Raw genomic sequence first — 25,217 nt, 5'->3', positions numbered from 1 at the left:
CTGAGCAGGCACTTGGGCCCTGGGAAGCTTGTCACTTCTCATACAAGTGAGTTAAGAAAAGTGTATGCAATATTTAGGACTGATCCTGTGTCATCACAAAGTCTGTATGACATCTGCTGTAGCCATAATTCAGCTGCTTCCTCCGATAAGCATGGTTTATGTTGGCAGCTTTCTGTTGTCATTCCAGGGTCTGCTCTGTTCCCTTGTTAGCTGCCTGATAGCCAGGTCATTTGCTCCCCTCTGCGCTTTTCACGTGTCAAGGCACACTGACACAAACATGACATGAGAAAGAGGACTGCAAGGGGATGGGAAAAAGAGGGGAAACCTCTTCTTGGCCTGTGGGTGTTCCTCAGTGTGGAGCCTGGGGATGGATTAAATAGTCTGGCTGAGGGCGGTCCAGGGCACATTCTTCATGCGTCTGGAGCAATACACTCTGGGAATAAACCCAAGCATTGTTGGGAGATGTCTTTAAAGCATCCCATTGCACTTGAATGTACGTAGGAGTTTCCTTTAAGAAATAAACAATTCCCTCCCTCTCCAAGCTTCAAAATGGCTGTTCCTTTCTTGGATGCAGCTAAATCTCCCTTTTCTCTCTGGCAGACATGTGACTATGCTCTCCGCAAGGTGATTACTACAGATAATACAAGACAAAAAGAAATTCATAGCTCTCCTGTTCTTCTCCTCAGAAAAGAAAACCTCTTAAGGTAGGCTCCAGCACCTGCCATTGAACTAGTTACCTCTGGCCCTAGACTCTAGCCTGCATCGGGCACGGTCCACGTTACACAGAGCCCATGGTAATGCAACCCTGCAAGAGCATCTGGCTGTAGCTCTCTCACTATCACGGCTTCTGGTGCGTATACATGTGATTTGGAATTACGAAGGGGTGAGGAGCATTTTCTCTTTGAGTCTAGGCCTGCAAAAACTTAACTTCCAACTTAATGCTCACCAGCTGAGCTGCCAAGCAAGCTCCACATCTGCTGTGAAAGGTTTGCAGGATTAGAGCCTACACTGAAGCATTTTGCTCTTCAGAATAATCTGGTTTTTTTCCTGGCCATATTAATCTCATTTCCTTCAACTACCTGTTTCCTTCCACTGCCAAGATCCACACACACTTGTCTTTTAAGCATATCATCCTTGTTATCAAAGTTGGTTGAACAGCCATTTGCTGTCCCAGCAGATATTTTTACTTTTTATAAAACTCTATAGAACAAATGTTAATATGGTTATAACCAGGAAACTTTTTAAAGCAAGACTACAACCTAATTTGGGTTTGTTAAATTCTTATGATTTTCCGCAATTGCCTTGGCTAAGCAATATTGTGTTCCACAATGCTGTTTTCTCCTTTTCGTATATGGCTTGAATGATACTCAAAGCTGTGCATATTTCAGTTCAAGGAAATAAACAATTATGTGGTAATGTAATACCTTTGTTTTAACAACAAGAGATGAATGGCATCGTACTAAAATATGCTAAATAAATTGCCAAAAGAAACCAGAATGGTAAAGTCTAGTACATTTTTCTCTCTTTACTCTTATTTCAGAGTTTACCTATTTAAGTGCATAGACAGTTCAGAGGTCATTCGCACTTCTGTCTGTGGAGAATACCACATTGCAGTACCTCTCCGTGACCTATCAGGACAAGCTCTTGGGATATTTGATATCAGCATCGGACACCATCAGAAATTACCACCTCATGAACACAAAGACCTGCAGAAAATGCTAAAGATGGCCCAAGCTGCCTGCTCTGAGATACTGAAGACGTCTTTAGAGGAAACAGAACCAACCTATGTACTGGGTATTGTGCATACAGAGCAAGGATAGGTTTTTTAGGGGTGAAATTAGGAATTTCAGTAAAACCACATCTAAAGTATCATTCCTACTAGTATGGAAAGACAAATACAAACCTTTGCTACATGTAAACTACTCCTGAGCAAGCCTAAGTGTATGGTTAAACAGAATGTTTAGATTTTGACTCTGGTTCACAGGATATTTTATGCCCAATTCCCACTGAAATCAAAGGTGTGAAGCAAGGTGCTTTGTTCTATCAGGGACCTCGCATGTCTCCTCAGAACTGCCCCAATTAAGATCAAAAGAATTTGAATGTCACAGTTCCAGAATTACCTGCATGCCTGAACCCTTCATGGTCTCAGGACCTCTGCTTGCCCTGAGGGAAGTTTTGTCTCCTTCTCAAGCACATACCCATTTTTAAAAGTTTCATAGGATACTTGGGCTGTATACTAATCAGTTAGTCAAGGAGAAAAAGAGTTAATCATAAAGAGGGCAGAGCCTTTCAGTCAATAACATAAGTCTTGAGCAGCAGTTGTTTCTGAGAAACTTCTTGAAAGGTTTGCTTTTGATTCCAGAGGCAGAACACGTGGCAAATTTGAGGCATGCAGGGATTCTGTTCCACTGGTTCATGCTGCAGGACCTGCGCAAGTGTGTCCAGAAACTTGATGCTGAGAGCTTTGCCGAAATAAAGAGCTATGTAGAACCGCCAGCTCTGGTACATAACATAGTTAAGGCTGTGCTGTTGCTTTTCCATCCAAACTGGAAAGGCTCAGAAGAGATTGAGAACTGGAGTCAGTGTATACTGGTGAGACTTCAAAATATTGAGACTTTGTTTTCTGTTCTTTCTCCCCCAGGAAGATATAGTGGAATTTGCCAAGGGTGAATTAGCAGTGAAATAATTCATTACCTGCAGATTTCCTATATGTTTGACTTAGCCATCATTAATTCTGTAACCCTCTCTTAAGTTTTTCACTGCCACCTGACTCTTTTTGTTCTCTGCATTGCAGAAACTTGATGACAATTTGATTCAGGAGATTTATTGCTTTGATCCAACTGCTGCATCTGTGCAAGTTCAAGCAGAGCTGCTGCTGGACTGCATCGCTGGTAAATATCATACACTAACTGTGAGATCACCACGCACAGCTCAGCAATGACACAGTGTCAGTGGCAACCTTCAGCTGAGTGTTTTTAAGCCCTTACTTGAGAAATTAACTTTGATTTCACAATAGACTAAACAACAGATAAGGGGTCCTAAATATTGGCAGTCTTTTTTGGTCAATAAAAGTCAACCTGTTAAATTTAGAATCAAAATTCACTGCCTTGAGGAAAGGGGAGCAGATCAGCTTTGAAACCTACCAGAACAAGTGATCTTATTGTAAACCCGCAGATAAACATATTAAGAATGATGGTTCTTTTGGCAAGTAATATGTAAAGACATATTAAGAATGATGGTTCTTTTGGCAAGTAAATCTACCTCAGATCTCCATGCCCTGTCTGAGGGACTGACCCAGCTCCAAACAGCAACACGATTGTGGGAGGACGGCGTGAGCCCTCCTCTTTGTAAACACCATCTGCCAGGTACTTAATATACTCACTGGCCTTATACAGGAGCTGGGTTTCAGTCTGTATTTCTCTCCTTTAATGAATGTGAGCTTTCTCAGTGCCAGAGCAGTCAAGAGGCTATTATTATTTGTAACATCTCTGCAAGAGAAATGACTGTTGCTCTTGTTGAGATCTCTCTCTTGATGATCTAATGCCAGACTGAGAGGCCTGTTAAAAGTCAAATATGGACAAGACTTGTTAATTTAGCTGGGGATATCAACAGTACCCTGCCTACCGATGAACAGTGAACACTTAATGCAGTCATAGTTCCCTTTCATGTGTTCTCCTCATATATATTAAACTAATTCACTGGAGAGAATGAAGCAGGCCTAGAGCATCCAGTCTTCCTCTAGTTAGCGATGTAGATGTAACTAAAAGAATATAGCTTTGGCAAACTGCTGGTATGCTACAAAAAGTTGGTTTCCCAGGATAGAACTTACTCTGAGAGAGTGGTGACAGATCAGTGGCGTGAATACAGGTATAACTCACAATTATAGGAATTCCTTTAAAATGACCATCAGTGTTTACACCTGGTGTATGTTGGATGATGCCCATATGTTCCATATATGTGTGCTGTAATACAGAACAGAGCACAAAACAACCTACACTCTATTGACAGAGCAGCCTTTAATGGTATGATTCTGTGGTGACCTTTCATAGCATTTAGTAAGAGAGCTTTGAAGGATATTACACTTAAATAAAATCTGAGCTTGCAAAAAAAGCACTTTTCTCTTTACATTTTTAATTATCAAATGTTTAGCATTAAAACATATCAGAGCACTTTGTACAACAGGGGACCTACCACAATACAAAAGAAATTATAATAAAAAGGCAGCACTCCTGTGCTTGACCATTCACTGTCGCAATAATGCTGTGTGCTTTTCAAAGCATCACCATTTTTCCAGGGTGGAATTACGGGACTCGGGGAAAGCTCCGCTGATGGGATGATCTTCTCTGTTGGGTCTTGTCACAACACTGGTCACAGCTTTGACGTGGCTTTTGCAGTTACCTCTCTTCTTTGTTTCAGGTGTAGCTAGAGCAGCGGTGTGGCAGCAGGGCTCAGTTCCAGCCGAGTACCTGTACAACTGGGTACACACCTGCCTGTCACTAGCAGAGATCGCAAGTAAAAAAGCTCCATCTTCAGCCCCTTTTGGCATCCAGTTCTAGTGTGCCTCCAATTAAATCTCTACTTCCTCCTTAGTGATTCTGGTATTTAACATCTTTTATTAAATTAACTGGGTTTTAAAATTATTTTTTATGCATAGCCAGCAAGTATTTGTTGGTAAGATGGTAGGAAGTCTGTTAGGGATTCTTAAGAAAATAGCAATACAAACATTAAAGGAAACAATTTTGCTAGTATAGCTACTAAATTTTAAAAGCTTGATTAAAGTTTGTTTTTGTTTTTGTTTTTTTTTTTAATTAATTCTGATGGGAAAAAGAGAGAGGCAGGGACGAGTTTATCACTACCAAGCTACAATGCTCATAAATGATACAGCAAAAATTTTCAAGAGTCAGTCTCCTTAAATTACTTTTTAGGAATAATTTTAAGTAAAGGTTGTTAATCAGCATTTTGTCAAGTTCTTCTAAACGTGTTGCGGAAAAGCCCTACATTTTTAATATAGCAAAAAAAGCTTTCTTATTGGGATAAAGCTTGAGATTACAGCCAACTGCACTGTCTGCAGCAAGATTTCATCTTTCCAATAACGTTTCTTTTGGCAGAATCACTTTTTTAATAAAATGTTGGGAAATTAAACTCCTCTTTCTTTCTTTCGTCGGTAACAAGGGACGTCTCCAGGTAGGTGATGACTGGCGGGAGCCGGGTGGCTTCTCCCCCGCCCCCCCCCCAATGCCGCGGGGGAGCGGCGGCAACCGGCTGCGCGGGGAGGGCAGTCAGGGGCCTTTCCTGCCTCAGGGGCCATTCCCGCCGCCGGGCCCACTCGGGCCCTCATGCCCGGCCGCGGGCAGCAGCGGCCGCTGCCGGCGCCCTCGGCTCCCCTCGGCTCCCCTCAGGGCGACGCGGGCCGCCCGCAACCCTCCCTCCCCCTATCGGCACTTTCGCCACTCGCCAACGAGCCGTTAAAAAAACTCGTCCCCCACCTCCGGCCCTCTCCGCCCGCTTTCTGCTACTCTTCTGGAGCGGGACCGCGGCGCGGTGCGGCGGGAGTCTCCGGGGCGGGCGTGCGGGTGTCTCGGCCGCGACGAATCTGCGGCCGCGGAACGGCGGGCGGCACTACTTGGCGACGGCAGCGGCCGGGACAAGATGGCGGCGTTGAGCAAGCAGTGAGTGACGGTGGAGCTGGGGCTGCGGGGCCCCGCCGCGCCGCCGCCGGGCGCCTCGGGGCGGAGGGTCCGGCCGAGCCCTGCTCTGCTGGGCAGCGGCAGGGGGGGCCTTGGGGCCGCCGCTGAGGGCGGGCGCAGGCGGGGCCCTGCCTCGGGCCGGGGCGAGCTCTGACAGAACCCCCCTCGCCCGGGCCGCAGGAGGGGGGCTCGCTCATCCCGGCCGGCGTATGTCTACCGTGTAGCCTTGCTGTGTTTCCTGTATTTAAAACTGTGTTTATTAAAACAAAAAAACCAAACCAAAACAGTGGGAAGGCATCGGAGGCTGCTTCTGTGTTGCCGGGGGGGAGTTTTCACTCTTACGAAGTAGAATCCCCTCAGGATTCTCACACAACCCGCAGTGCAGCGGCCGCCTCCCACCCCTTGAGCACCGGCCTGACGGGGCCGAGGTGCGGCGGCACCGGCTGGGGCGGCGGGGTCAGAGGGAGCTGCTGGGGGCGCGTTCAGAGCACACGGAAGCAAATAGTTCGTCACAATGATGATGTGGTACCTACGGCATCGCGGAGTTCTCCGGATGAACGCTACGCGCTGTGACGAACTATTTACTCAGGGATGGACTCGGGGAAAGGCAGGTGGGGGAGAAATTCCTGATTTAGAGATTGCTCATTACCAAAAACATAGGAGGTGTTTCTGAGCACAGAGATTGACTGTGTCAGCAGAATAGTTCTGTGTGTGTAGTTAATTAATCTCAGCATGACATAAGTTGATTGTAAATCATGTTTTTTGCCATAACTGTGTTTGTGCGTTGGTGGTTTACATTGCCATACAAAACAAGTGAACTTCCTATTGCCCCAGCACATGTAGTTATGGAAGAGTGTCTAGTGTAGACTAAGACTAAATCTCTGGAGGTTAAACAAAGACTAAATCTCTGGAGGTTAAACAGTAGTAATTTCTTACTTCTCTGAGGGAGGAAGAAAAAAAAAATCACTTAGAGAACTCTGGACAAGAGGGATTTGTGGCCTAATTTAGGAAGATCGTTGCATCCAGAAACTTTGCATGGAAAAAGATAGCAATCGCTATGGGAGAAGCTGGCAAGTGTGTAGCAAGGCTGAGTGCACTGCTGTGAATGCTGCTCAGATCTGTACTTGATACATTATGTTGATGCTGATCTTTTGTTTCTAAAATTGTGAATGGTAGATTTTTGTTTTGGAACATGCTATGTGTTTTGTTATAAATAGTGTTAAAGGTAACTTTTAATTTTTTCCCTAGATATGGGCTCATTATGCCAAAAAAATTGCCACAGAAAAATCTCATTTCGAAGAAACTCTCAGTGTTTGCAGATGACTCTGATGAAGAGGTCAGTTTAACAATTTTCTTCTGAAATTTGCCTCATATGCTGCAATTTATTTGTTTACAGCCCTTAATGCCTGCATCAGCTTATGTCAGTGTCACTAAGATGCGTGTCAGCATTTTAAATTTGGGTGTGAAATACGATCTGTGTTTTCTTTAGTGCAAGTTACATGGAAGTGATGACTTGATTCTTAGTTACTTTCTGTCAGCTCTTCCCAAAGTTCATCAGGTGGCAACCTGTTTGCAAGAGTTAACAGTATCTAGCTCATAAAGAAATTTGTTGGCTATCACTGGTAAATAAGTCTGCACATAGAAAGACAGTAGTAATCAACAGTCATTTCTCAGATACTGACTTTAAAGTGTAGTTGTTAAGTGTATTTTATCCTTTAGCTTATTCCACCCAAATTTGATATAACTGATTTATGATGTTTGCACTCACTGTAAACAAAAGTGAAGCTGTACAACCCAAAAGTTCTAAAACAAACAAACAAAAAAGGCAAGTAATGAGAATTACTTGTAATTCTGGAAGTATTTGCAATACTTGTGTCGTGGTTTAGCCCCAGCCGGCAACTAAGTACCACACAGCCGCTCGCTCACTCCCCCCTGGTGGGATGGGGGAGAGAATCAGAAGAGTAAAAGTGAAAAAACTCATGGGTTGAAATAAAGACAGTTTAATAAGTAAAGCAAAAGCCACGCAAGCAAAGCAAAACAAGGAATTCGTTCACTACTTCCCATGGGCAGGCAGGTGTTCAGCCATCCCCAGGAAAGCAGGGCTCCATCATGCGTAATGGTTACTTGGGAAGACAAATGCCATCACTCCGAATGTCCCCCTCTTCCTTCTTCTTCCCCAGCTTTATATACTGAGCATGACGTCATGTGGTATGGAATAGCCCTTTGGTCAGTTTGGATCAACTGTCCTGGCTGTGTCCCCTCCCAACTTCTTCTGCACCTGGCAGAGCATGGGAAGCTGAAAAGTCCTTGACCAGTGCAGCAACAACTAAAACATCTCTGTATTATCAACACTGTTTTCAGCACAAATCCAAAACATAGCCCCATACCAGCCGCTATAAAGAAAATTAACTCTATCTCAGCTGAAACCAGGACAACTTGTAATATTAGATTGAACAATACACAGCTTTTCTATGATCACAGAGTTTACTGATACTCTGTGATTGTATGACTATATTGCATGATGCTGATACTGTTCTTTTCTATAGTCTCCTTTAATTTTTTAAATTTTTTTTAAGTATTACCTTCAAAATACTAGCTTTCTACCCCAGTAGAGGGTGCTGTACACTATAAAAGTTACACTTCTGGAGGTACTGCTATGACTATGGGGGGCATCCAAGAACTGGTGTGGTATATAGGCTGGTTTGGATACCTTACAGAAACCCAACTACTAGACCAGAAGTTTTGAATGATTTAAAGCCAGTAGCTTCATAGTTTGCAGGTAAAGAACAGAAACTCTGAATTGTGGGGATGAACCCTCCATGTGGATGGAGCTTTCTGTAAATGATGTTACAATTTACTGGGTTTTATTGATCTGGAATTACTTGTGATAATTTAATCATAATGTCATTATGTGCATATTTAGCTTTTTTCCACAAAACCCAGAAAATAAACTTTACATATACCCGTAGTTTAGAATTCTAACATTTAAGAAGTTGAAATTTAGAATCAGTTGAAATTTAGAAACAGAACCTTTGTTACAAAAATGTTCTTACTGCTCTAGAGCTTCAGTCAATGCGCTTTCTTTTATGTGGTTGAGAAAAAAAAGGCTAATTTTTTTTTTAATGAACTAGCAGGGTTTTTTTTTTAATGTCGCAGAAAGCCTCAATCTAGCAATTCCCAGCCTCTGTGTTCCTGGTTCCATTACAGAATCCAGAATGCCGCTGTTGAAGGTGTCTGAGCTCCCTTTATACAGGGCATGAAAGGGCTGAGGGCCTTCCTAGTGATATGTGCTCAGCCCTCAACATGAAACTGCCTCAGTGCAGCTTAGAGGACTTAGAGGAAACAGAGAGGACAGGAACATGACTTAAATCCCACCTCTTTCCTCACTTAGCTGCTGTCCTCAGTGCTCTCAGGAGGTGTGTCCCTCCACTTGAGCTCATAGCTGGCACTGTGGCTCTAAAGAGAGGCTTTCTTTTAAATACAGCTAATGGAGATGACAGTGGATCTGCTGCCCTCAATGGCAGGAGCACTGCCCCTGTCAGTTTGGGATTTGGTGTCTTTCTCTACATTGAGGGACTGACCCCACATTTTCCAGATCCCAAGAATGAGCTTGAATTAATCTGTTGTCATTAAACATTGCATGGTAGGACTGGCAACCTTCCTCAGTGTGGGGCTATCTTGTGGTTTTTCACTTCATATTTTCTTTTAATATCTAAACATTAAAGCAAAATAATGAATGCTAATAATTCTAATAACAATAATGTATGATCCTGTCTACTAACTCTTAGCTTAACAGATCAAGTATCCTCCCTTTCAGAAAGGCTGACAGATTCACTACTGGAGTCTGTTATAAAGACTCTTGAAAGTTGTCATGCTCATCAGTATGGTACATACCCAGCAAAAAGTAATAATCTCATAACTGTCTTTATCAAAGAAGATCATTTTTTTAAAAAAAACAAAATTACTTTATTAGTTCAATAATAATTTCAGAGCTTTTCAAGATAAGGAGCAGCATTTGGGAGGGGTTTCATTTCCTGTCTGCTACCTTATCAGTCAGAACTACATCTCAAATGTCTGGAGATTATGTATTTTTAACTGAACTCTAATAAAGTTCGTGCTGGGAAATCTGCACACCTGACTTGGTCTGTGATTATATATTAGATACCAAACTTTTGCTCCCTTTTTTTTTTTTTAAGTGTTACTCTGCATACTTCATTAAGATTTTGCCTTTACTCTTGCTGGAGGAATTTGAAAGGCTTTTTTGCTGTAGCTAAGTACATTAATGGATGTTAGTTGCTGATGAAGATGATCTTTGGATTCATAAGAAACAGAATGTCTGGGATGGATTTTCTCAAAATACAGTGTTGACTGGGAGAAAGTAAACCAGGCGATTACAGTTACTTCTAGCCAATGTAGTTCTGAATTATTTGCCTTCATAATGAGGAGTTGTTACTCTCTTTAAAAACTGAGGGGAAGGTTGTTACCCCTAGGAAAGCCTGTTGTAGAGAGTAGATATTACAGCAACGAACTATGATATGTTAGGAATAAGTTTCCATTCTGGCTTACTGTTATTTGCAATATATCCATTTTCTCCAAAAATATTATTCCCTTTTTCATGCATTGCGTTTTCAGAGGTGGCTTGTCAGTATTCCCAGTGCACTGTTCCATGTTCTATTTTATCTTTGGAATTTAGTTGAAAATATCTCTGTGGTACAGCAGAGAGAATTTCTGTTTCTTGATTGTATCAGAATTACCCAACATACATTCCTGTACCTTACCAGCCTTTCAAAACTGATTTGTTGCTGCAGGATGTAAAGTGTAGCTGAAGAAATAACTGTACATAGACCACAGTAGGTCCTAAATTCAGGAGAGAAATCGTGGAGTCAGTGTGGATAGTTCTGTGAATGTATCAGCTTGATTTGCTGGTTTTTTTTTAAAGATAAATGGAGTGTTTAAGCAGGCACAAAGGAAGAAACTGAAAACAAGCAGAAAACTATATCCTGTTGTAGACTCAGGTTTTTGGTTTTGCTTACAGATCCTTCTGTTCACTTTGCAACTTTGCAAAGGATACAGTATAAGTAAAAAAAAGATTGGCAAAGTAGTGAGTATTGATGATGACCAGAGTTTATGCAACAGTTTTCATGCAAAATAAGACTAAGTAGACTAAAGGGGCTCTTAGAAAAGAGATTACTGAGGAGAAGGAAGTGGAGAGCAATGACTCAAGAGGACGTATGTAAAATCAAGAAAGATTCAGAGAAAGTAAAGTGATTTTTCCATTTCTCATAATATGAGCAGTAGGGTATATGACAGAATTACCAAGTAACTGGTTTAATCTAAACAAAAGGAAGTTGGTTTTTTTCTCCACACAATGTATAATTAAGTTGTGGAACTCATTGCCACAGGATATTGTGGCATGGCCAAAAATATAAATGGATCCAGAAATGGATTAGTCAAATTAAGGGATGCTCTTGGTGTCAAACAATGGTCCAGGTGCATCCTCCAGTTCAGGAAGTCCCTAACCTCCTGGCTTCTGGAAGCTAGGAGGGAATGCCCAGGAAAGCTAATTCTGGATGTGACTTGTTTTTCATGTTCTTGCTCTTAATATTCTGCTAGTAGCCATGACTCGTATAGTGTATGAATTGAGATGAATCTGTTGCCTGACTCGATTTTTTTTTTTTTTTTTTTTCTTCTCCTGTGAAGGCTTGAGTCTCATGTACATTTAGTGACCATCCATGCGCAGGCTGCAGCTGGATAATATAGGTCTCTGTGGGGGCAAGCCTTAATGATTCACTGTTAAATACATATACATGAGTGTGTAAGTAGCTAATTTTAAGATGTTTTGATACCAAAGTGTCATGAATCCAAAGATCTCACAGTCTGAGATTCCTTATCTGATGTGAGAAGAATGAAGTAAGCAGAGTCAGATCTCAGCCTTTCAGAGATGGAGCCACATAGGGCCACAAAGTTGGGGCGAGATCCATAGAAATGCATGCAGGTGTCTACACTTGAGTTCCCTGAACTCCCTGTATAGGCAGTAAAGATGCAGGTACTTCTGAGGCACAAGTTACCTCATTCTAAAGTAGACACCTAAAATCCGTGAGATGAATTTTGCTCTGAAAGTGTCTATTTCTCAGTCTTTGACAATAAAGTGCTCTTGGACTGGCTGGTTCAGTATAAATGTAAGTTTTGCATTTTGTGAACTGGCTGACTATCTGTGCTTCTTTCACTTGCTGATCGAATAGAGCTCCAAATTATCCTACTGTCGCTGTTTGGTCAAATATTTTTCTGCGCATCCAGTTAACACTAGATGGTTGTAAGGGAGAGATTAAAATCAAACTACATGTAATCTGCCTGATGTCATTGAAGCATTTCATTTCCCTTTAAAATGTATTACACTTTAAACACAGGTAATTTATTTTACATGTCTACTGCAAAGCAACATGTAGAGAATTCAAAAGGGTAACGATAAAGGGCAAAGCCCCCTCATGGGTCTTTCTTAACAGGTTATATTAGAGCAGAAGCATCTTTTGGTTTTAAAAAAGGAATGGTGTGATGTCTTACATTGTCTATCAGTAAGCACCATGCCTGCGGTTTTGGTAGCAACCACAAATGCTTTTCCTTAGGAGGCAGGCTATGCAGCTAATATGGGATGCTCCATTAATAATAGCTATTATGTCAGAATTTGTTGGTATCTTACTACTTGTGGCAGTCAGTGGGGAAAAACAAGTCAGGCATCTCACATATACTTTGAGAGCACCTATTAAAATAGTTGTGACATTTTTTACAAGACATTCTCGGCTTCAGATTTAAGGTTGTAGCTTCCTAGAAACCAGCTTCAGCACTGAAAATGATACTGGTCGCAGACTACGACTTGTTTTCTGAGATTATGCTTAAATGGTGCTGCACCCTCTGCTCTGGAAGTTACATCATTTACAGCAGCAGTTTAGGAGGGACTACTTCTAAAAACCCAACATCAGCAACTGGCTTTTTTTCCTGAGAACAAAGGAGGCAAATGAGTAGGAACTCAGAAATAGAGCCCAAGTATTCTTTAAACTAGGCATGTTCAGGTGAATCATTTGCTATCCTCCTTCTGGTTTTCTAAAAAGAGCTTTATACAATTCATTGTCTGACATTTGCCCATAGTAAGTTTCTGAATGTACTGGCCAATTTCAAGTGAATTCAACAAGACGAGATGTCTCTAACTGCAGAACAAAGACCCCGTTAATGCCCTGATGAGGAGAAAGACAAGATGATCTCAACCCTCCTTGGTTCTGTTCAGCTGGCCTGGAAGCTGAGGGCTGGCTGCCTAGTCTAGGTGAGACGGGAGGAAGCAGGAGATGCAGAGGGAAACCAAGGAACTGCAGTCGGGACCTGAGAGGTGGGAACAGTGGGACATTGTGGTGGGAAGGCAGAGAAGACAAATTTGTAAGAAAATGAAATTTTAGTTGTCTCATTTGTGGAATTGCCTTTTTAGGTATTTGCATTTGAACTTTGAACTGAGCGTTTTGTATAAAGCTGTAAATGGTTTGCATGCTCTGTCATGAGTTGAACATAGCTGAGAAACAAAAAACATTGGTCAGTAGTTTGAATGTCTGTTCTTTGGTTGTGTAGGAGCAATGTAAAGGAGACATTTTAAGAAGTCACTTACAAGGGGTGCTTGCCTGCAGGATAAAAATAAGGAGGTAGCTCAAGCACTCTAAGAGCCTGAAAGAAGCTTATAGATACCTGAAGGAAAGAAGAAATGGGAGAGAACAATGAGAAATGTTAGTAGATTGGGGTAATTGATTACTCTTTTTTTTTTTTTTTTTTTTAACCTTTTCAATTGTGTACAAGCTATCTTCCATGGTCTCGTAGGAGTGGTAGACTGAGGAGTCTCGTTTCTAAGAGTTTCTTAGAAATGGATTCTATGTCATTTCACAGGGTAGGGTTAAAACATTTTCTCTTTCCAGAAAATATTAAACTATGAGCTTTGTGCTTCAGAAGAATAGCTTGACTGCAGGAAAAGAGAAAGTATGAGACAGATTGCTGAGCTTATAGGGCCTTTAATAAATGGGCAGTTGATAAGTAAAAACAATACAAAAGAACAGGAAGTTCTCATCTATCAGGGCTCATAGCACAACAGGAAATTGTCAACCATAAACCATTAGGGAAGGTTTTTGGTTTTTGTAAACTTTGCCACTCTAGACAAACAAATCGCAGGTGGACTTCTTCACAATTATATGTACAATAATGAGGATTATCTATTACATTTGTGTTTATGTAATCTTTGTAGACCAACATGTTTTTTTCATGTAGGCAGACAAGGAAAACATTCTAAGCAGTGTTTCAAATATTTTGGTGGAATAAAGCTTATTGTGTGAATATAACTGCAGAATCTGTTTTGTCTTTTACTGAGCCCTTGCTTTCTGGCATAATGCAGGGAGATTCCTTACTGTTTAGGTACCTTTCTGTAAAACCAGTGTAAGAGTGTCTGGTAAAGGAGTCCTTTAGTGATGACCCTTACTATGTCAAGCAGAGGACCATCTTCTTCTCCAAAAGCTAGAAGTCCAGGTCTTCTGTGTAATGCTGGTGTGTGTGCCACTGTCAATTTATAATATTTATTTATATTAAGAAATTTATACTGACTCATTTATAGCATTTTTTTAGAAGAAAGCTTATGACCTAAAAATCAAGTACAGTATTTTAAATATTTCTCAACAGCAGCTCATCAGTCCTGAAAGCCAGAGGTAAATTCATACAGAATGAAGCCACGATTTTTGTAGGTTGTTTTAAACTAAATAATCCACTATCTACTTCCCCCAGTCAACCAGCCAGCCAGCTACATAAATAAATAAGAGACTATATCCAATTCTAGTCCAAATAATCAGCGAGCTGCAGTATACAGGGTGTAGCCCCTGATACCACAGTGGACTCTGAGTGTGTTGCTCATGTCTACCAAGCTCAGCTTCCTAAAGCCTGGTCTGCTTCCTTGCCTGGTTATCTGCAGCTGGGTTAGACAGAGAGGCTGCTTTCTAGTGAGGAGCATAACTGTATCAGTGCAGGGTTTTTCTTCCATAAAAGTGCACATCACGCTTTGCCTTTACTACTGTAGTTTAACCACAAGGTTTAAAATTTTGAAAGCAGAGATGGATTTTATCTAAGTCTGCATGTAGCAATTAAAGCACCAGAAAAAGTTGGAATATGTGCCCTTTCAAGTTCCCATTTATACTTGTGTGTAAGTCCTTCACTTGGAGTGGGCTAGGAAGGAATATTTTGAATATTCTGTGTCTCAGGTTTTTTGGATTGTAGTATTACTTACGAAAGTAAGTACTAGCATGTTTATGGGAAGTGAGCAAAGGTCTAGAGTATTAGAATTCAGTGGATGCTATTATGCGATACCACATGTACTTCTCCAAATATTGACAGTGTTGCCTTAGCACCTTGTCTTGCTGAGTTTAGAATTACTTGGTACTCCTCTGAGATACTACCTTTCTGGCTTTTTTTTTTTTTTTAAAGCTACACAGAAGCTTGCAAGTCTTTTTATTATTTATGGTTCGCATAGCAGAAAAATATCCCTTAGAGGCAATCACTGTGTGTAACTGTTAGTTAGTCCCATATGACTTGTGAACTCAGTAACAATCTTAACCATCCTTGGTGGGTGGCAGAGGTCCCAAAGATACTGTGTTCCTGTGGTCTTCATGAAAATTGGCAGCTGGGTAAAGGGACAGACGTAGATGAGAATTTGTGATTTTAATCTTTCTCAGTGTTGAGGAGGAACTGTTGACGGACTGCTCAGCACAGGGCTAGCTTTTGGTCACACGCAGCGTTGCCCACCTGCCAAATCAAGCAGGCAGGGTGTCTGAGGAGTTGATGGGGAAATAAAGAGACAGAGGGCACAAAGTCACATATAATGAAACTCCATTAATTCTGCTGCTCATGGCACAACTTGTTCCCTGTTTCTGAAATTAACCAGTGAAAAATACTTGGACTGTTTAGAGTCTGTCATGTAGAAAATTGTGGAAAAGCACTTGGTTTTTTCCTTGTTGAGACATCTGTTAAAATTTTAATAGCATAAGAAAGAGGGGTCACGAGACATTATTTTATTTAAACATCAAATGAAATCAAAAGCCTTCTTGTTCAGGGGATCTGTTTGAATTTACATGGTGCTAATTCTGTTTGATTTCAGAAGATCCTCGTCCCTGCTGCCAAGCTCCCTTCTAGTTGGTTTCCATGTTTTAATTTTATTAAGAGCTGATTACACAATCTCCTTGTCTTTTTAAAATGTGATATAGAGCATGTATTAGTCAAAGTTGCAAAACTTGGGAAGCTGCCAAAATGCAAAAGGATTTTTCCTTCCTATTTCTGCTTTTTAAGATTAAGAGATACTTAATTACATAAACAAGGATACAAGTCCTGTCACGTATAGTGAATCTGTTTAATAAACAGTATTATCTATTGGTTGAGAAAAGATAGATATGCAATTTAGTTCAAGACTAATTAAAAGAAAACTAAATAAAATGCAAAGCTTTTTTTAAAAGACAGCATGATTAGAAAACATGTTTTCAGTAGTGGCTATGTTTTTTCCAAGGGAAGATTAGTGTTGCTATTTTCTAGCATATTAATCTTGAAAAATTAAACATTAATGTCGGAAGTACATGCTGTGCAAATCAGCAGTATTCTTATTTTTAAAAATAGGGAACTAATGATACAGATCAAACTTGAAATAAGCGCCAAATCCTTTCAGCTATTTGTTTTTTACTAGTGAATACAGTTTTTTCATGTGATTGTCAGTAAGAATGTCTGGTTGCGACTGCTACGTCTCTGATGACATGTGCTGGAAGAAGAGTGTATATTTGAATAGCACCTATCTATTTCACAGACTATTAGAAACATAATTTAAAAAATAATTGAGAATATTTATCATTCTTTATTCACAAACATATAATTCCCAAGAATATTAAAACATTTTTGATACACGAATTGGTGGGAGGATATAATTCCAATTTCTGTTGATTTGGAGGGTTTGTTTTCTGTGTTTTCCTTTTTATCTTTTTTTTATGGCAAAAACTGAAAGAATTGTGATGTTTGTGAGTGAGTAGATGTATTACAGCATCTTTCTCTTAGGAATTTGTTTCAGTACTGGCTTTAGCTGTCCTTTGCTAGATGTTTTGCCTGCTGATGTGCTAGCTTCTTGCACCAACAGACTGACCCTTGCCATAATGGAGGGGTATGTCTTTTCTACTAGTTTTTTGGCAGTGGTTGGAGGAAGGCATTGCAACTAAACAGTTTCCACAGACCTCCTATGTCTCTGAGCATTTCTTGGACAGAGATTGCTTGTTTTGTGAAATGGCATGAAATTTTATGCAGCTTTTGAGGTACACATGTCATTGAAATAGTGTTCTTAAACTCGTCACCATTTTCATAAAAAAATATATATCTGTACATCTATATGTTGAGGTACTGCAATACTTTGCTCATGGAAAAGGCTGATTCATTGTATGCTTCTGAATGAACTTTCAGTTTTTCTTGCTTACAGAAAAATACTATTGAAGTGAGAGACTGACTTATGTGATGGGACTATTGTATAGTTGTTCGTTAGAATGGCAGAAAAATAATATGAGCTGTGTCAATGTAATTAATTTTATTTCTGCAATGTTTCCTTCTTACAGCCATCTGTTGGTGAAAGTCTTCAGAAAGAAGCACTGAAAAAACAAGCAATGAAACAGGTAAGATGCAGTGGGAACTCTTCATGCCCATGGCAAATTAGGAAATTACTGCACCCGTTCTCTTTTATTAAATAATTGCAGAAACATAATTGTGCAACTTCAGAGTTGGAGTTACCCTTTAGAAAAATTCCAGGTAATTTTATGATTTTGTGTGTTGCTCTTTGCAGCACAAGACTTTCTTTAAAACTTGACTTGACGTTCTCAGAGCCTTTCCTCTAGCAAGGATTTTGTTTCACTTTTCTGGGCAAGATTGTTCTTTTTGAAATTCTTCTGGCTATGATCAAAGTAGCTGAAAAACTCCCACTGAAAGCTGCATGAGTGAGGTTTAACACAGAGCTGGTCATAATTTAAAACACAATAAAATTTCTGTTTACTCAATGCAAGTACTTAAATACACAAGATGTTGAAGTTTGTTTTGTGGCACTGAATGCATTGATGTTTTTAGAGTTTCTCAAACTGTTTCATTTGTAGAATGTAATGTTACAAAGTATTGGGTTTTTAAATATTTAAATATATACCAATAGTGAGCCTTTTACTGTAATCGAGGAATCAATTGTACAGAGGAAACAACAAATTTTACATTTAAAAAAGTTCCAGACCAATAAAAGACATAGAAGAAGAAGATATTTATGTGTCATACATTTAACACATTGCTGGTTTTTGATGGAGGTAATAAGTGCTGGAGAGAAACTTGTATGGTTGCCGTTCAGCATTCGTCTCCTGTTGTCAGGAGATCTGATCAAAGGGCTCCCCTAGTAGTTGTTTTTTTCTGATAAGGCTTTTAAAAACTGAACGGTTTTACAGTTCTTTCTTCCAACTTCACTACAAACAGAAGATAGAACTGTGAAATATGGAATCATATCCTGAATTATATTGGTACATGTTTATTATTTGGAGCTTTGGGGAAGGGGGATAAACTATAGATGAAAACACACAGTAAAACTTATTGAAATGTTGTTTATTGTTTATTAAAAAAATTAATTACATTATTTGATGGAACAGTTTGCTCATTAAGAAGTTTCCAGTATTGTTTTGGCTGTTGTCTTTGCTTCCTATATTTCCTATAACTGCAAATACTGGTGATGATTTGGTTCTTCATCTTCTCAATCCTGGTAAACAGTTCAAGAACTTTGTAGATCAGACTGTTTCTAAATTACACTCAATTGATAGGTTTATACTATAGGTCTGTTTAAATTACAATATAGAACAAAATGTTTGAAAGTAGTAAAAATTTAATGCTTAAATTTTTGGTATCTTTTCTTATGCTCCCCCCTTTTTTGCTTTTAGACTAAATTGGAGATTCAGAAGGCTTTGGAGGAAGATGCTACAGTGTATGAATATGACAGTATTTATGATGAAATGCAGCAGAAGAAGAAAGAAAGTAATGCCAGAGTATTATCCGGAAAAGATGACAAAAAGGTCGATACCTGAAAATGTATGCTGTCTGTCTTACCTCTGTATGCTTGGAATAGCGATGATTGATTAACTTCTAAGCTTTGGCAAAATGCATTTTCTCATGGGGCATGCAAGTATTGTGCTCAAATCCTGTTACATAAGGTAGTAATTTGCAAGAATTTTGGCAAACTGTTAGTTCATCAGATACTTCAGAGTCCTGATCCAGTAGTATTCTGGAGGGTGGCAGACTACAAGTTTCCCACCCAATTTATGATGTACGTATAGCATATCTTTCTGTGCATTTCTGAAGAGAATGTTACAATGGGATAATAGAATTAGAGGCAGTGGGCCCTGCAACAATACCGCTTCTGGTAATAAAGACTCTTTGGTTATCAATCCAATGAACATAAATCGTCCCTTCTCGCTCACTCGTGTGCTTACTGGAGGACTGTCAGAAGACTGAAGTAATTAACTTTCATTGGTGAAATGTGAGCCAATTTCCACAGCCCAATGCCTTGTTTCAAAGCATTGCTGAATTATCCTGACAAGTGATATTTTCATTGTTACTTATTCTATTTCATTTGAAAGCTCTTGTCAGGGTATGTGGGTATAAAAGGAAGCTTCCCACTCCTTTACAGCAATAGAAAGGCAAGACTATTAGAAGACAGAAGACAGAGGGGTGAGAAATCAAAAAACATTTAGTTTCACTCAGAGCAAAAATCATCCTCGTCAAAGATGGGCTGAATGTTTTGATTGAATACAGCAATGTCTTTTGTTTTTGGGAAGCATACCGTGTTAGTGATCTGAAAGGGAATGACGGTTTATTTCAGATAGCTATCAGTGTGAGAATGTGTTCAACTAGCTTCTGTCAATTTTCTTCCATTACAAACGTTCTTCAACATCTCCATAAATCCCCATTTGTGTTTTCTCAGCCACCTTAATTATATCTCAGCATTATACCTTTTTCTTCCTATTTTAGCCCAGATACATCCAAAATATCCTCAAAGCAGCTGAGATTAGAAAGAAGGAGCAAGAAAAAAGAATGGAAAGAAAAATTCAGAAAGAGCGTGAAATGGAAGGAGGAGAGTTTGCTCACAAAGAGGCTTTTGTCACTTCAGCCTATAAGAAGAAGCTGCAAGAAAGGGCTGAGGAGGAGGAAAGAGAAAGAAGAGAGGCAGCTCTTGAGGGTAAGATTCACACTGAAATAATTCCCCTTAAAAAGAAGTATGGTCTTGTACATGATTTACAATACCGTCATCTGGTCTCTCTGTGAGGCTTGAGATAATTAAAATCAAAAAGGACCAGATAGCAGATACTGAATGAGATCCCACTTTTTTATTTTCCTTTGTACATGTTCCTAACAGAACAGAGGAAGCTCCCCTGTTTGTGTGTCAGTACTATTTGGGTTGCTACTTTTAATTTTTGAGGAAGGGTCAGTTGTTGAAGACAGACTCGTAAGCCTGGGGAACAATGATGCTTACACTCCTTACTTCAGACATTCTGTACAGTGTCCCAGGAATAGGTGTAACGAGTAGGATATAGGAACATAAGATAAATTATGTTGGAGTGGACCTCTAAAGGTCATCTGTTCCAGCCTTTTGCTCAGAGCGTGGTCTGCTATGAGGTCAAATCAGGTTGTTCTGAGCTTTTTCCACTCTGGGCTTGAAAACCTTCAGGATGGAGATTGCAGTCATGGTGGTGTCTACCAATTGTGAGTTGTGTCTGATGAGTATTTGTGGCACAGTAAATCCAATCTTACTTTCTTTCTCTTAGCATACCTGGATGTGACCAAACAGAAGGATCTCAGTGGATTTTACAGACATCTTTTAAACCAGAGGGTAGGGGAAGAAGAGATGCCTAAATGCAGCTTCCGTGAAGCCAGGTAGGATGTGATTCCAGAAGGCTTTCAGATATAAACCAGCTTCTGGCTGTTTGTGATTCCAGGCTCACTGGAACATTGTAAGAATTAGACAGAGAGTACTAAAACACTGGTAGGGTAAGCTGATTACTTTATACAGCTGATTAACAGAATTATTTGGAAAATGTCTAATGATCATCAGTGGTATAGACTATAAGACACAAACAAGCAGGAGAGGGATGCTGTTTAAAAAGTATCAAGAGGACAGTCATACTTGTAATACTGCTTGGTATTATTCTAACCTATATTTACTTTGGTTTACATAATATTTGGCAATCTGCATTAAGTTACATATTTTGAATTATGAGGAAGACAAAAGGTAAAATAATGAGCATAGAGGTAAGTCGTAGGAAATTATGTGATATGAATTTCCTGAAAAGAATGAGCGTCCCTAACTTTATACTTATTCCATATTTACACATTCATAAAAAAATAAAGTAATTGAGTGTTGATGCTGTGGTAAAAGGAAATTAATCAAATATACAGGAAATCCAGGGGGAATATTTAAAAACCTTAATAATGCACATTCCAAATCTTAATATATGCCCATTCCAAAGCAAAGTAATGAGATGAAGCTGAATTATTTATGCAATTGAGGTGGTGAAATTCTGCCCTGTGGATAAATATGGTGAAGGGGATATGTTTCTTACATGCAACAACTGATTATTTGAAACAATTAATTCAGGTTAAACCTCACTTGAGATGGGCCTTAAACCTGGATGCCACTAGCTAAATGCTTACCATCACAAAGAAAATGCAGCTTTCATCAAGAGATCTTCTGGATCTGAGATTGGATTATTAGAAAGTAAATTCTTAGCTTAAATGAAGAATGTGATGACAGTGAAGTTACTCAGCTATCTGAAGGGAATTCTTGATTATGTCTTCAGTATAAGGATATGCCACCTTACTGGAAATAAATAGGGAAAAGTAGTGTAAAAGAAATAGGAAGTAAGAATTACTGACTGGAAGAAAAGCAGAACAGCTTCCTGAAATTCAAGCAGAAAATGGGAAATTTGAGGCCACAGTTTTGTCATTTGAGACTCAGGCTTTCACCAAAGAGAAACACTTGCTTGGTTTCAGGGGTGCACAAAGATTGCTACTGAGGTGGTTAAATGAATTTTGCATTTTATGGTTTCTTCTTTTTATTGATGAAATCTCAGTTACTCAATTGCATCTCTTTATAAAAACAGTAGCAGTAGTGGTCAGCCCACTTGGTTGTCCATTTGCTTTAATACTTCTTCTTTCAGAGCGTCTGCAGGATGATGTAGTTTTGTACTGCGTAGAGATCATTTGAAACGATGGTTTCTTAATCTTGCAAATTAAGGAAATGTTCCTTTTGTGAGTGGTATATAAAATTAATTCAGGGGAAAACAAGTAGTATTGTAGATGGTGCTCCGAGCAAGGCTTTCAAATAAGCTCAGGTGTTTATTTTAATTTTATTCTTTCTTATGGTGGTACAATAGGATACAGAGAGAAAACAGCTCAATTTTTAGATCTCAGAATTTGCATCACTTGTCCTTGAAGTGATCCACTTTGGCTCATCATTTTAATTAATTGGATTACTAAATAAATTATCGAACTTTTCAGCATGATTTTTAGTCATTGTTCATAGACTAACCATGCTTTCAAGCATGCATCAAATATTCAATGTAACTAGGTGGTGTGCTGATGCATAAGAGTTTACCACAGACTGTTACTGTAGCTGTATGACTAGAAAGAAGGGACATGTGGCTTGTGTGAGTAAACATGTATTTCCTTATCAGTTGGAAAAGAATGACAAAGCATAACCTTTCTATCTACTGCCCAAATCAGTCCTCCATGGGTCGGCTTTTGGTATTTAAGAATCTATGAGCTACTAGATAGATGCTAATTTCTGTCTAGCCACAAGAGTGAGATCTTCAGAAGTATTGGATTAAAAAAAAATCATCTACTACTACTAATGGAGGCTATGTTCTTACCTCTGTCAACAAAACATCCAACCTGCTGCTTCTCTGGATCATTATTTGACGTAAATAGATGAATAATAGGAAACATAGGAAAATATGTGTAGCTTGCCAAAAAGCTTACACAAGAATACAAATCTATGTCTTTTTCCTTAGATGGAGGCTACGGATACTTAACCATAGTCATTGTTTTAGATAAATTCGTCAGCTCGCATTCACCAATGAACCAGATACAGCTACTTAATAGAAATCCTTTGTGCTGGATTCCTGGAACCTGAGCCACAGATAGATTTGCTTTCTTAGACTTTTCAGCAGCATCTTTTGCTTAAGTCCTGACCGGAAGTCAGTTTGTAGAAAAGTTGGAGATTTCAGGCTGTGTAATGTTGTTTTTTCTTTTTTTAACAACAAAAATATAGGATAAAGGAAGAAAAATCTGACAGTGGTTATGATGAATCCAACCAAAGGAACAAATGCCCATATGAAAGGCAAAAACTGAAGCCCTCTGCTAAGAAAGAGAATAATCTAGACGCTGATACCGACTTAGGAACTGATAGTAGTGATGATGATAAGAGACACAAAAATAGTAAAGTAAATTTGAAAAAGAAGAAAAGGAGAGAGAGCTCTGTGAGCAGTGAAGAGGAGGCCAAACGTCACAAGAACCAGAGGCATTCCAGGTCACCAAGCTCATCCAGTGTGGAGGAAGAGCTGCACACAAAAGCCCAAACAAATCATCTTACAAAGAGGGGAGAGAGCAGACCAAGCAGAAGGGGAAATGATGAACAACACAGGGAAAAAGAATATGAGAGAAGTAGGACCCATGAAAAGGATCACCAAAGGGAAAAGGAAGAGCGACATAGATATGGGGATCACACTAACAAAGATAACTACAGAAGGAGGGAAGAGCAAGATGATAAACAACGGGGGAAGGAAAGAAAAGAGAGGGAGGGACATGGCAGAGAATGGAGAAAGGCAAAGGAGAGAGAAGAGAAGGGCTCAGAGAAGGAACGAGAGAAAGAAAGAATAAGAAATGGTAAAGATAGATATGACAGAGAGAAGGAAAGAGAAGAGAAATGCAGAGAAAAGGAAGATCATGTGAAGGAGAGGAGAGAGAAATATGGTCGTGATGAAAAGAAATACAGAGAGAGGAGGGAAAGTACTCCTACACCTTTAGAAAAAGATGGAGAGACCAATCTGGAAAAAGAGAGAAAGGGAAAAGAGAGGGAGGTGGATGAGAAGGGAAGATCCAGCTCTGGAATTTTGTCTGAGCAGAAACGTAAAGCTGGAGAAGAAGGGGAGAAAGAGCAGAAAGAACAGAAAACATCTGAGAGCATGAGCAAATTTGCTAAACGGAGCAATGAAGAGACAGTCATGTCAGCAAGGGACCGCTATTTGGCAAGGCAAATGGCACGTGTCGGTACTAAATCTTACATTGAGAAGGAAGAAGATTAATGTCCCTGTGGTGGGCAAAAACACTTGGTCTGTCAACCAAGAGGAAAAGCCGCTGCTGCATGGACTCTTGTACAGAAGTAAAGGTGTATCCTAGCTATTTATTCCTGGCTTTCATTTAAGAAATTGTGTGTGCCATAATAGAACAACTTTTGAAATGGATTAATGGATCACTTGACACACACCCTTAGTCTGTTTATACAGTTGAAATATTAAATTTGGCTGACACTGTCCACCCTGGACTTCGGTACCCTGTCCTTGGTACTTGAAGATTCTGGGACAGACGTGGGAACGTTGAAGAACGTAAGGTGAGAATACTTCCCCCTGGCAGCCCCTGCTCCTTTCACCAGCTGAAACAGTGAGCTCTGCTGAAACAAAGGTGTTCTCAGGCCTTAGCAGGAGTCATTGTTGCCCACTGATGCTCTCAAAAATGAGAAGCAGACCTGTAAAAATGGGAAAAAAAGCAAGAAAAACAGCCTGAATAATAATCTAGGAGATTTCTGTACCTAGCATGGCGTTTTGTAAGCTAAATGCATATTGACATATGAATTTTTTATTTATGTGTGGGCTTTGGTTTTGGGACCTGTTGTACAGAAACACTTAAATAAAGTGTAAGATAAATACTGGATCTATTGTGTAGGTCGTTTTTAATGCTTGTGTTATTTCACACAAAAAAGAGGAAGTAAAATAAGGTATACAAGACTCTTTTCATGCATTACAGTCATATCTGCTTGTTTTGCTGGAGGTAATATTTTAGATTTGTGAGTCTGTTCAAAGGTTCATAATTAAGAATAAATTTATCTCCAAACTATAACTTGGTAAGTAGGATATCTGACAGTGGTCGTAGTTTTTAAGATACATTTTCAACACTTTTCATAATGGTTTCTTTCACTTTGTTTTGTAGTAAGTTTATCACTTTTATGCTACTATAAGGTGAACCAATATAAAAAAAAAAAGATTTTGAGATTTGTGTTTCTCTCTCTAATATTTTGTTCAGCAGACTTACTAATGAGGCAAAACATGAGTAAAATTAAATGCCAAGCCTGCCAGCTTACAAAGACTTGAAATGGAATGATTTTTATATGTAAGTTAATCGAGTAGCTAGGCGCTTATTCCAAGTGTG

At 39.5% G+C, this 25,217-nt stretch overlaps 2 protein-coding genes across 6 annotated transcripts in view; both read left to right on the top strand.

The window, feature by feature from the left end:
- EFCAB5 (EF-hand calcium binding domain 5) overlaps positions 1 to 5,245 on the top strand; it is a 43,189-nt gene extending 37,944 nt beyond the window's left edge. For all 4 annotated transcript variants that reach the window (XM_075518048.1, XM_075518046.1, XM_075518047.1 and 1 more), the window contains 5 exons: positions 601 to 704; positions 1,541 to 1,794; positions 2,363 to 2,592; positions 2,795 to 2,891; positions 4,417 to 5,245. In XM_075518048.1, the coding sequence (XP_075374163.1) occupies positions 601 to 704; positions 1,541 to 1,794; positions 2,363 to 2,592; positions 2,795 to 2,891; positions 4,417 to 4,556 (825 nt within the window). In that variant the 3' untranslated portion in view covers positions 4,557 to 5,245. The remainder of the gene's footprint in view (positions 1 to 600; positions 705 to 1,540; positions 1,795 to 2,362; positions 2,593 to 2,794; positions 2,892 to 4,416) is intronic.
- Positions 5,246 to 5,514: 269 nt separating this feature from the next.
- NSRP1 (nuclear speckle splicing regulatory protein 1) lies at positions 5,515 to 24,722 on the top strand. Of its 2 annotated transcripts, none has more exons than XM_075518054.1 (7): positions 5,515 to 5,669; positions 6,936 to 7,023; positions 17,336 to 17,392; positions 18,680 to 18,811; positions 19,767 to 19,974; positions 20,561 to 20,669; positions 23,065 to 24,722. In XM_075518054.1, the coding sequence occupies exons 1-7, from the start codon at positions 5,650 to 5,652 to the stop codon at positions 24,095 to 24,097; spliced, it is 1,647 nt and encodes a 548-aa protein (XP_075374169.1). In that variant the 5' UTR covers positions 5,515 to 5,649; the 3' UTR covers positions 24,098 to 24,722. The 2 variants fall into 2 exon arrangements, with proteins under 2 accessions (XP_075374169.1, XP_075374170.1); XM_075518055.1 differs by lacking the exon at positions 5,515 to 5,669 and adding an exon at positions 6,280 to 6,298.
- Positions 24,723 to 25,217: the final 495 nt, after the last annotated feature.

Source organism: Mycteria americana, chromosome 15, assembly GCF_035582795.1.
Source record: "Mycteria americana isolate JAX WOST 10 ecotype Jacksonville Zoo and Gardens chromosome 15, USCA_MyAme_1.0, whole genome shotgun sequence".
Classification (NCBI taxonomy): Eukaryota; Metazoa; Chordata; class Aves; order Ciconiiformes; family Ciconiidae; genus Mycteria; species Mycteria americana.
This window is presented reverse-complemented; position numbering and strand designations above follow the sequence as displayed.